Raw genomic sequence first — 11631 nt, forward strand, 5'->3', positions numbered from 1 at the left:
CTCCGCTGAAGCTCCCAAAGCGTGTTAGCCATGTGAAGGAGTCAGGCTCCTGGCTCTGCCTTAAAGCTCCTCCAGAGTTTACATCTCCCCCTGGCCACCTTTTTACCATTTAATTTTATTTATTTTTCTTTTCTTCTGAAGAGGAACAAGCGGACAGGTCTCTCTTCTGTGCTACTCCACATACAATGATTTGGTGAGCCTGAGCCAATGCCAGCTGGATTCACACCCTTCCTACCACCTCTAGTTCCTCTCCATCTCATTTTTCCTCCTATTTTTTCCTTCTAGCTTTATTAACACCTGGGAACTGATGTGTCACCACGAGCAGCTTGAATTTACAGTGCTGAGCTTTTGTTTCACAGCATCATCGACCCTTTTTCCAGTCCCACCAGTCTCTCACCTACCTGGCACAGCAGAGTGTGGTGGGTTGACCCTGGCTCACAACCAGTGAAGGTTGTAGTAGGAACACCAGAGCTGTTGGTGAATTTAGGAAAAGAGAGTAAAGGATCATTGGAAAAGGGCTGTTTTCCTGCAGGAATTGTTTGAGGAAGTTTTTGGCCTGTTCACTACCCTAAAATCTGATGGTCCCAGTAGGTGACCCCAGCGCTGTCATGATGTGTTGGGGGTTGGATCTTGCTTGGAGGGAGAACACAGGGAAGGAGATGAGCAGTTCAGGTGATTGAATCATCGAAGGTTGTGAGTTGGAAGGACCCCCAAGGATCATTCAGCCCAACTCCTGTCCCTGCACAGGACAATCCCAACATTCACACCATGGCCCTGAGGGCCTTGGCCAAATGCTGCTGGAATCTTGTCAGGCTTGGTGCCATCAGCACCTCCCTGGGGAGCCTGTTCCAGTGCTCCACCACCCTCTGCCTCAAGAACCTTTTCTTCATGGCCAACCCAAACTTGCTCAGTTCAGCCTCTCGCACCTGGAAGGCTGGCTTGGTCCCACCAAACCTGGGGAAAAACTACCATTTCCAGCTCATTTTGAGGCTCCAGAAATGCTCCAGGCACCCGCTTTCACCTAGCACAGCACAGCAGTGCCTCCTTCTTTGGACTTCTCCTGCTTTTCCCCCACTGATCCCCTTCCAACATCCTTCAGGGAAAAAAAAAAAATTAAAAAAATTTAAAAAGCATGGAAGGAAAAAAAAAAACCCAACAAAAACCCAAACCAGCCTTACTTGGAGCTTTCCCCATCCCTCCTCCTGCCCGGGCTCAGCCCTGGGCAAGCGTCTCAGCCCTCCAGGGTATGGCTGAGTGAAAAGTAAAGCAAATACCACCCAGGATCAGGCAAGCCCACGCCAGACACTGGCACGCGAGTGGGATGATTCACCTCCTGCCTGCTCTGCCTACACCCGGCAGCTTCCCAGACAGGGAAACATCCACCGCCGGCTCCAAGCCCGGCACGGGGAGCCTTGACCGTGGCGTCCCCCCTGCCATGAAACAAGCTGATGCTCGCCCTTGAACTCCTTCCCGCGCTGGGGTTGTCCCCTCTGCGGTGGCCAAGACACCACTTGCCTGATCTCTCCCTGTGACTAAACCTTTGGAGAGGCAAAATATTTCCTTTTCAGAAGGTTAAACCTCCTCAAACAGCATCTTACCTCTCCACACCATGGGCTTGCTCGCCTCCCTGCTTCTTACCACTGGGAAAACACCCCTTTCACCCCAGCTTTGCTCTCCTTGCTTAATTCCTCTTTGCCTTCCACCCACCCTGCTCCTCTCTTTTCCCAGGAACACAGTTATTTCATTGCATTTTAAACACACGAGGCCAGATCCAGGCCAGGACACCGCGCCGGTAGCGCGGCTAACTCTTGCCAACCCAGGAGCAGAGAACGCAGGCAGAGATTTTCTCGGCTCCACCGCCCTCTGCGGGTTTGTGCCACCATTTCCAGCCAGATCCCAGGGAGAAAAAACATCCACAACTGATCTTCCAGCTCTGCAGGAAACAGAGGGGCCTCACGTCAAGTCATGCGAGCAGAAAGCGTTTCGATTCAGCCTGGGAGAGAAAACACAGTAAAAAACAGCAAGAAGGAAATTTTACTGTTTTATTTCTGCCACATTCACATCCCCAGCACGTCACTGACTCACTTCTGCCCATCCCAGCACTGAAAACACTTTGTATTTCCAAAAACTCACTCCCAATGGGGCAAAACCAGGAGGCTGCTGCCCAAATCCAGCCCCCTCTAACGAGCTGGAGTTAAATAGCAAATAAACACCCAGCACATCACTTGTTTTATAACCATCAGCCCTCCCAGGTGCTGGGGTGAGAGGTGGTGGAGAGTTTGTGGTCCAGGTCCTGCCTTGCATTTTTTTGGGGGGGCAAATCTGACAAAGCCACAGAGCATCCGTCTGGGAGTGAACATTGGCCCACGTTCCTGAGCTGGCAGCATCCAGCCGGCATCACTGAGCTATAAATAAGGCCGTTTGGAGAGCAAACCTGTGCTGGGCCCGTGCTGCTGGATCCCAGCACAACCCAGCCAGCCAAAAACTCACCCGGGAGGAAGGAAAAGCATCTGGGAAAGACCTCCCTGCTGGGGAGATGTGTGGGGCCGTGCCATGGAGGTGGAGAGCAAACAACCACCCGCAGCAAGAGTGAGGTTTTTGGGCACAAAAGCCTGGTTTTAGTGTCTGAGAGAGGTGGCAGATGCCAGGCACAGGCTGGGAAAAGCCCCCTCGGCTCGGTTTTGTCAGCATGGGATGGTCTCATCGGTGTGGACGGGGAGAAAAGTGCAGATAAAGGGATGCAAGACTCTCCTGCTATCAGAAAAAACAAGTCATGAGCAGCTCTAGACCCAGTAAAAAGTATTTATTATTTCAATTAAGATAAGTCCCACATGTAGGGTGAAAAAATAGTTACAAAAAAAGAAATCCCTCCCCCATCCCTCCTTTTACATATAAATATTAAAAATCCCTCTATGTCTTTGCTTTCTGTTTAGAGCAAGAAGATGCCCCGCAGGACGACACTCAGCGCCTGAGCTACTGTCAGTGGTTTCCTCTCAAAACCACAAAAGGAATATTAAAAAAAACCCAACCCAACAAAACCCTTCAGAAAGCCCCTGACCCCTGTCCTGGCCCGATCTCACACCAGTGCCAAACCAGCCCAGGTTGGATGGAGGTTTGGGGGGCTGTGGGGTGATTTTGGGGCTTGCAGTTTCCCAGGCGTACGTAGAAGCCAGGCACGACGGCGAGCAAAGCAGCGGCAGGAACTGCCTGTGCTGGTCTGGAGAAGCTTTTGGGTTGGGAAATCACAGCTGAGCTCGTTTCACCCACATTGTCACCACCTCGGTGGCATCTTTGGCACATCAACTTTTCCCTTTGAGCTCCAAAATTAAAGCCAATCCCAGGAGCTGCAGCATCCTGGCAGAGCCTTTCCACAACCCGCAATATCCTCCAGCCCTGTCCCTAATTTCCCCATCAGCATCTTCCAAGGACAATCCCTCCTGGAGAAACCCAGAATCTGGGGCTGGCTAGTTGTATCCACAGCCCAGGTAGCCCCATCCGGCTTCCTCAACCGAGGGACTGTCACCACAGACTGCTGCACCTACAGATGCACTGAGTAAAAAAACAATTAATAAATATACTAATCTTTTACTTAAAAAAAGGCTTTAAAATGCATTTTCCCTGAATTTTTCCAGTGTATTCCACAACGTATGAAAAAAATATATATTTCCCCCACCCCAAAAAGAAATATTAAAATATTTTCCATCCTCATGTGCGCATCTTTGGAGAGAGGAAGGTACGTCGGATGTATTTAGACACGCAGCCAAACCCGCCGGCGTCGCGGTATTCCCTTTATCACCTCCAAAAAAAAACCAAAGAGGCATTTTGCCGGAGCGGTGGGTCAGGCTGAAGTGCTGGGTGTGTAAATACGGCCACGTGCATCTCAACACACAGCCCGGTCATGATGGGAAAGAAAAACCCCCCAAATTGAAGTCATTTCACAAACGAGTGAGAGGATGAGGAGTTTTCACAGTGGATCGAACCTCGGATGATACCGGGGACGCGGGGAGCTGCTCCGGCTGAGAGCTGGGCAGTTCGGTGCATGGAGAAGTGGTTTGAGCCTCTCAAAAGAACTGGGGAAAATTCAGCCGTCGGCAGAGGACAAAACAACCAGCAGCTGGTTCCCTCGAGTGCTCGCCCATCACCAGACTTCGCATTTCTTGGGGGGGTTCATGGGGGAACCGACGGGGCAGCCGAAATGCTCCGCGAACTCCCAGGAGTTGGAGACGGTGCCGATAACACGGAAGCGCGAGGGGCTGTGGGGGTCGGTGATGAGCCCCTCGTGTGAGCTCTCCGGCGTGCGAACCGAACACCACACCTGCAAGCACAAGGTGAGAGGCACGAGTGATGCTGTTGGCAACCGTAGGGCCCTGCTCAGTGCCAAATCGGACCTCCCCACTTGCGTGATGGCCACCAAAACAGCTCGAGCTCCAGCTTTGTCTCACTTTTCAACCAGTGCCACCCTGATATAGTTCTTCATCCACCACACAGCATCTCTGGAGACTTTAGTTTGGCCATCACACCCTCCCAACACCACCTGGGCACACCTCCACCCCTCAAAAACCTGTGTGTCCACCCTGACTGCCCACCACCAAGAGACCTACCTGGGCAAAGCCAACAAAGAAGAGCTGGTGGTTGGTGAGGCCGAGGGTTGGCAGGGTTTCCTCATCCCCATTCTTTTTCAGCCAGTTTTGATATGCCTGTAGACCAGGGAGCACAGCAGGCTCAGGGGACAACACCAATCCCACCACGCTATGCCGACCACCGCATCTCCCCAGCCCTGTGGTCCTACCCGGTAGGCAGCCTTGAGGCCACCGTTGTCAGCGATGTTCTCCCCAAGGGTGTGCTTGCCGTTGACAGCCTCGCCGTTGATGGTGTAGTTGCCATACTGCTCCACCATGCACGCTGTCTGCCGCTTGAAGGCCTCCACCGAGGAGTTCTTCCACCAGGGACGTAGGTTGCCATCCTTGTCATATTCCCTGCCTGCCAAAAACACAGTGAGACCTTTGTCACCCCACTGGTCACCCCTCCAGCAGCCCACTTGCCTGTCCCTGGCCATACCTTGGTCATCAAAGGCATGTGTCAACTCATGGCCCACCACCACACCGATCCCACCAAAATTCAGTGACCTGCAGAAGGGCAATGTTGAGGTTTAGAGAGCAGCTGCTGCTCCTCCCTGCAGTCATGAAATTGAGCCTCAAATTTGGGGATGGGAGGAAATTTGGGAATCCTGCCCTCTTACTTGGGAGAAGCACGAGTGTAAAAAGGAGCCTGGAGGATTCCAGCAGGGAAGACAATCTCGTTCTTGGTGGGAGAGTAGTACGCGTTGACTGTCGGAGGCGTCATGCTCCACCTGTGGGGACAGGGACACGGCCAATGTGGCAGCACAAACCCATCACCCATATTTGTTCTGACACCATCTGCTTATCGTGGTGCAAAACCTTCAGCCCCAAAACCAGTGTGGTCTGGTGGACACCAAATCTCTGGTTTTCGATATTCTCCAGATATTGCGATATAGAATCCCAGACTGGTTTGGGTTGGAAGGGACCTTAAAGCTCATCCAGTCCCAACCCCCCTGCCAGCAGCAGGGACACCTTCCACTAGACCAGGTTGATCAAAGCTTCATCCAACTTGCGTTGAGCGCAACAGGGAAGCGGAATGCAGGACTTACTGGTCCCGGTTTGGTGGTTTCCGGAGCTGGTCAGCAGTGACCCTGGCTGAGAAGTTGTAGAACTGCATGACGTTCTCGAAGTAGAGATCAGACACAGCCTCGTACTGCAAAAGAGCAAGACGTGAGCAGCACGTGGTGATCGCCCAGCCCTGCTCCTCCCTCCATGGTCGTGCTTGAGCCAGCTGAGTTATGGCCACTCTCATTTCTCCTCCTCTCCAACATCTGTGGAGTCTCAGGAGACCAATGAATCACCATTACGGAAACTGGATCCTCCTCTTCCCGGGCAGGGATCCCAAGAGCCCCAGTCACCCCAGGACTGGCCCACAGCTCTCCAGGAAGTCCCCAGAGAAGGGCCAAGGACATCAGTGAGACCTCTCTGAAGGGAACTTGGGGTTCAAGGCTGCCCTGAGGCCATGGTGATAGACACACATCCTGCACAGGCTACTGGAGGGGGAATAGGAGACCCAGGGGACATATCTGACCAACTCACATCATTAAAGACTTTATCCAGCTCTTTGGGGTCCATGATGAACTTGGGGTAACCGATCATGTTGTAGATGGCATCTGCCTGGGGGGATGACAAGGTCCAAAGTGCTTTTGGTGTCAGGGATGGAAGAACGGGCTCGCTCATCTCCACCAGCCTCCACCATCAGTCTCTCCTCCCTGGCACTGCTGCCAGCACCTCACCTTCTCTTTGGCCGATTTCCTCGTCTCTTCATCCATCCACTGCAGGGTCTCCAGGCTTTCCTCAAAGGCTGTTTTAATCTCCGCGATCATTTCCTCTGCCTAGAAAAAACCAGGCAGCTCAGCATCAGTCTGGAGAACCAACCTCCCACCCTGGAGAGGTCAAGGACCTTTCAAACCAGTGGGGAGAGGAAGAGGTCAGGATGCCAAGATGGCACATGGGCCAGTGAAAAACCCAGTGAAGATGCACAGTGGACAAAGGGTGGACAGAGAAACATTGCCAGCCCCAACTGTCCATCTCAACTGTCCACCATCGTGGTGGCTCACACGCCGCTCGCTTGGGGACGTACCACCTGCTTGCTGTCCTCGGCGAAGGTGGCCTTGACAAACATGGCCCCCAGGGCGAAGCCCAGGTTGTTGTCTGTGTCACTGATGCAAAACTTCCAGCGTGGGAGGCAGGTCTGCATGGGACAAGAGGTGGTCATCAGCGGTGGCACAGCCAAAGCCCTCCACCTTCTTGCCCTGCTGGGAGATGAGGTCCACATCCACCCTGCTTGTACCAGAGCTGCCATCCCAAAACTTGCTCCACATCTCTAATTTTTTGGGTGCAACCTCATGAGGACTTTACTTAAAAAACCTGTCACCATTTTAATGGTGATTTGGGGGTGTCAGGGGCTCCCCACTCACCTTCTTCGTCCCGTACATCACTTCCATGAATTTTTCCTCAGCATCCTGGAAGCGCTGGTCCAGGAAGGGGCTGGTTTTCCTCACCAGGTTCCAGATCATGTAGTTGTTGAGGAGACTGCAACGAGAGGTGGTGAGCAGGCAGCAGGACATGCCTGCCTTCCCCAGGCACCCCTCCACACAGGCTGGGGGCTCTCACCATTTATCAGTGGCCAGGATGAGGTCAGAGACCTGCTCCAGGTACTCCTTGGCGTAGACCACGACGGGCTCCGACTCGTTGAGCTCCACAGGGTAGAAGACCGTGGTGAGGAAGGGCATCCAGTCCACGGCTGGTGCCAGCTCCTGCAAAAGCCACTGCTATGGACCCAAAAACCCATCGGAATGGGGTGGCAGCTGCTTCCCAAGCTGGAAGCCACCACATCAGCCCACGTTGGAGGGATTCAGCTGATTTTGCAGAGATCAGTTCCCATAACAGCAGCATCCTCAAAAGGTCAGAGGGGAGTAAACAATTTCCTCCCGCAGAGGAAAAGAAAGTGGGGCGGGTGTCAAAAATGTTGACACAACCCATTAGGGTCCCTTTGGGGACATGGGGAGGTGACCGGGCTGACGTCTGCAGCAGCACCAGGAGCGCCTTAGAGCCACAGCGGGATGGTCACCAGCCCCGGGGGTGGTCCAGAAGCTGGGAGGAGTGGGTCAGGGTGGGATATCCCCAAGGAGGACACAGGCCAAGCTATTGCACAAGAGCTTCCCAAGCGGCGTTGGCCGGCATCAGGCTTCCTCTGAGGAGCTGCATCACCTCCAACCGTCCACCCCGCTTCCCAAACCACAGCAGAGTGGGGCTGCTCGCCAACTCCATCCCTACCTTCAGCTCTCCAGCCGTCATTTTATGGTAGATGACCTCCTCATCCCGGTGTTTCTCCTGTGGGATGGTGATGTTGGCCAACGCCGTCTCAAAGTCCAAGATCTGTTGCATCTGTTGCCGCGTTGACTCCTCATCGGTGCCTCCCAGGAACATCCCCAGCTGCACCATGTAGTTCAGGTACCCGGTGAGCACCTACATGGAGGGATGTGGATGGAGATCAGCGTGGTGGGTATCACCCACCCACAGCACCTCCCCAACAAAGCCAGATTTCCCCCGATGGACCTTACCTTCTCATTCTCTGTCTTGTTCAGGTAGTAATCCCGCGACGGGAGGCCTAACCCTGACTGATCCACCTGGATGACGTTGCTGTTGGAGTTTTTGGAGTCGGCGCTGATGTAGACGGAGAAGAAGGGTGAGGTGCGGTAATGTGCTGTCACCTCTCGCAGCGTCACGTTGAAGTTGTCACTGGCCCAGGGACCTGTGATGTTCCAGCCACCCAGCTGGGGACAGACAGCAACCGGCTTTTGGGTAAGGAACAATCACCTGGAATTGCTTAAATATCCCCTCAATATCCATCCTGTGAGGGTGCCAGAGCCCTGGGACAGGCTGCCCAGAGAGGGTGTGGAGTCTCCATCTCTGGAGATGTTCAAAACCACCTGGATGATTTTCTGTGCAATTTGCACAGGAAATTGCAATTGTAGAGAACCTGTTGTAGGGAACCTGCTTTGGCAGGAGGGTTGGACTGGATGATATCCTGATATCCCTTCCCACCCCACCACCCTGTGATCCTGGGGGGAAAACATCTTGCAGTGGGGCTAAAAACCCCAGGAGAAGCAAGACTTGTCCATAAATCCTATAAATCCTACAAATCCCTGCCTCTTGCCTGTCCTGGGGGATGCTCTTCCCTGAAAAGCACCAGGAATGGGGTCTGGAGCTGCTCATAAATGAGATTTTCCCCCAAATTTTGCTTAGGGAAAGCAGGTTTTCCCCAAGGAAAGGGACAAACCTTTTGGATGAGCTCCATGAGCGGGGTGGCACGCAGCTCCTCGATCTTGCTCTCGTTCATACAAGCTTGGTAATAACGCTGCGCCTTGCGCTCTGCCTCGCTCGACACGTTGGCCGTGGTGTTTTCTGCAGGAGGTATCCAGAGGGGGGGGGTTCACAGAGGGTCTCATCACCCCCACGAGAGCTGCTGATTCATGCCACAGCCCTCACCCTTCCACTGGAGAATTATTCAGCCCCATTTTGGGCAAAGCCAGACTCAAAAAAAAAGTCATCGAAGATTTCCCCACCAGTCCCCTCTGTGCCCCCAAGATCATCCCACGGCCCCCCAACCCTTCCTGGCCTCCTGTCCCCATCTCCTCTCCCACCCGCAGCGACTGCTCCAGCTCTTTGGAACAGAAAGATAAAGAAAGACAAAAACAACAACAAGAAAAAAGCATTTTTCCAGCAGCTCTGATGTTCCCAGCATCATCCAGCCCCTGTGTTGCCCTTGCCCCCGTGTGGCTGCTCCCCAGCTCTATATTATTTATTCCTACAAGGAGGAACAATAAACCCATTTTTCTCCCTTGCCTCCAAAACGATCCTTTTATTTTTTTTTCCTCCCCCTCTCTAAAATTCTGCTTCCCCAGAGGGGTTTTTTTTTGTTGTTTTATTATTTATTTTCCTCATGACATAGCTTGCACCTTTGCCTTCCCAGCTGTGTGCTTTGATTAACTAAAGGTCCCTTGGCTCTGAGGAATTCAAGGAAATGCTGACCATGACTACTTGGCTGGAAGCCCAGTCCCTTCTCCCAGTAAAACCAGAGCCAGATTTCTGCGGGAAAAGCTGGGGATGAAACCATTCCCGCACCACCATCCCCCCCTTCTCCCAACAGACAACACTTTTCCCAAACCTTCTCTTTTCAGATAATCAGCCCCAGCGCAGTGGAAAGTGCTGATAAGGAGCCAGTTGTTTGCTCAAAGCTTGAACAAACCGTCCCTGCCCGTTGCTTGGATAAGCCACCCCGGCTTCAGTGTTCACACGCAGAGGCTGAGCCCAGGATCCTCCCTGTGCTGGGGGAGTTTTGGCCCCCAAAATTGATCAGATTGGCAGCCAGCCCCTCAAAAAGGCCACTCACAAAGGCTGGAAGCTACAACAGGAAAAAAAACCCATATCCTTGGGGTGATATTGGGGTGTTATGGCCTCTTGATGTAGTCTGGGGTGTAAATCCTGAATTTCAGAGCTCCTAGAAATGCCACCACAGGGTTTGTGGAGTCGAGACCAGGACCCTTCCCCTACTCGGCACCAAAGAGCTGCAGCACCGTGGTCAAAAATCCCAGAAGCATCCAAGAGAGCAAACACATCCAGGATCTGCTTCCAATGTTCTCATGGTGTGTGCGTCATGGATTGATTTGACTCTGGGGTTTAAATCCAACCTCACTTCCCCGTGAGCATCATTTCAGCATCCCCCAGACCTAACGGGGCTCCTCAGCACCATGGGGGTCCCACCACTCCCACCTACTCACCCAGTAGATGCTTCATGATGGCCTGGTTGTGTTCCCAGAGGTTGTTGAAGGTGCCCCAGCGTGAGTGGCCATCAGGGAGGGGGTTGGCTTTGATCCAGCCCCCGCAGGCATAGCTGAAAAAGTCCTCACAGGGATTCACCGCCCGGTCCAGCGAGCTGAGGATGGAGCTGGTGACGGAGATGCAGGCTTCTGACAGGCACACGGCGGGTGGCCCTGGGGGTGGGAATGATGGGTTCAGCTCCTGCACCACAGCCCGATGAGCTTCACCAGGGACCATCTTGCCCCACAATGAAGGATGTGGGCAAATACCCCATCTGGTGTCGGAGCATCCCACCCCACACCTTAAATCCCACTCCAGAGCAATAGATATGGACCAGTGTCCCATCCCATGCTGGAGTATCCAGCCTCATCATCCCATCACAGTGTCAGGGATGTGGGCAACCATCTCATCCTGTGCCCAAGTATCCTACCCACAGTCCGAGCATCCCACCCCCGAGCATCCCACCCCGGGGCAAACGGTGAAGGTGAGTGTCCCATCCTGTGCCCAAACATCTTGCCCTGGGGCGAGGGACACAGGTGACCATCCTGCCTTGTGCCTGAACATCCCTCCTGCTGCCTGAGCATCCCAGCCTGGAGTGAGGGACACAGGTGACCATCCTGTCCCATGCCCAAGCATCCCACCCCACAACCAAGCACCCTGCCCCAGAGAAAGGGATGCAGGATCCTGTCTTGTGCTCAAGCATCCCACCCCACACCTGAACATCCCACCTGGTACCAAAGAATCCCACCCTGGGGCAAGGGATGGGAGTGAGCATCCCATCCCAGGGAACCCCCCAGCAACCCACCCTGGTCAAGCAGGTGACATCTCCACATAGCATGAGGACTTACGGGCTCTATACTGGAAGATGAGACCCAGCAGACACGCCGCCAGCACAGCCACCAGCACCCCCACCAGCACCACCAGTTGCTTCTCGACACGCGTCCGCTCAGCCCAGCACCCTGGGCTGCTCCTTGAGCCACGGAAATTCACCTGTGGGAAAAGCAACGCCATTTCTCCACTGGTGGAAAAACCCATGGATGCATTCCCCATTTTGTTTCCTCCAACCCACGGCACACAGTTTGGGATCCGGCACCCGGCTCAGGATCCGGCACACCGGCCTCGGGCTGGGAAAAGCAGCAGCTGCCTTCCAGAAACTGCCCAGGAAGGGCGGCACAATGGCAGGAAA

The 11631-nt window shown here is 53.7% G+C and overlaps 1 protein-coding gene across 1 annotated transcript; it reads right to left on the reverse strand.

Moving 5' to 3' along the window:
- Positions 1-3870: 3870 nt before the first annotated feature.
- Positions 3871-11456, reverse strand: LOC104519162 (endothelin-converting enzyme 1). Its single transcript, XM_010168621.1, has 16 exons — positions 11294-11456; positions 10406-10618; positions 8905-9029; positions 8186-8398; positions 7899-8090; positions 7236-7378; positions 7040-7154; positions 6703-6813; positions 6356-6454; positions 6159-6236; positions 5669-5772; positions 5240-5350; positions 5059-5126; positions 4790-4980; positions 4602-4697; positions 3871-4315 (listed from the first exon to the last, which is right to left on the reverse strand). The coding sequence occupies exons 1-16, from the start codon at positions 11454-11456 to the stop codon at positions 4139-4141; spliced, it is 2199 nt and encodes a 732-aa protein (XP_010166923.1). The 3' UTR covers positions 3871-4138.
- Between the last annotated feature and the right edge of the window lie 175 nt (positions 11457-11631).

Source organism: Antrostomus carolinensis, unplaced genomic scaffold, assembly GCF_000700745.2.
Source record: "Antrostomus carolinensis isolate BGI_N321 unplaced genomic scaffold, ASM70074v2 scaffold30225, whole genome shotgun sequence".
NCBI lineage: Eukaryota > Metazoa > Chordata > Aves > Caprimulgiformes > Caprimulgidae > Antrostomus > Antrostomus carolinensis.

What these genes read in the sequence shown, in the direction of transcription:
- LOC104519162 (XM_010168621.1), bottom strand. Translation starts at nt 11,456, where the DNA reads ATGGCGTTGCTTTTCCCACAGGTGAATTTCCGTGGCTCAAGGAGCAGC. An exon ending in ACAAGACAGAGAATGAGAAG is followed by an intron (nt 8,091 to 8,185) that starts GTAAGGTCCATC and finishes CCCTCCATGTAG; the next exon opens with GTGCTCACCGGGTACCTGAA. An exon ending in TGATGTACGGGACGAAGAAG is followed by an intron (nt 6,814 to 7,039) that starts GTGAGTGGGGAG and finishes TGTCCCATGCAG; the next exon opens with ACCTGCCTCCCACGCTGGAA.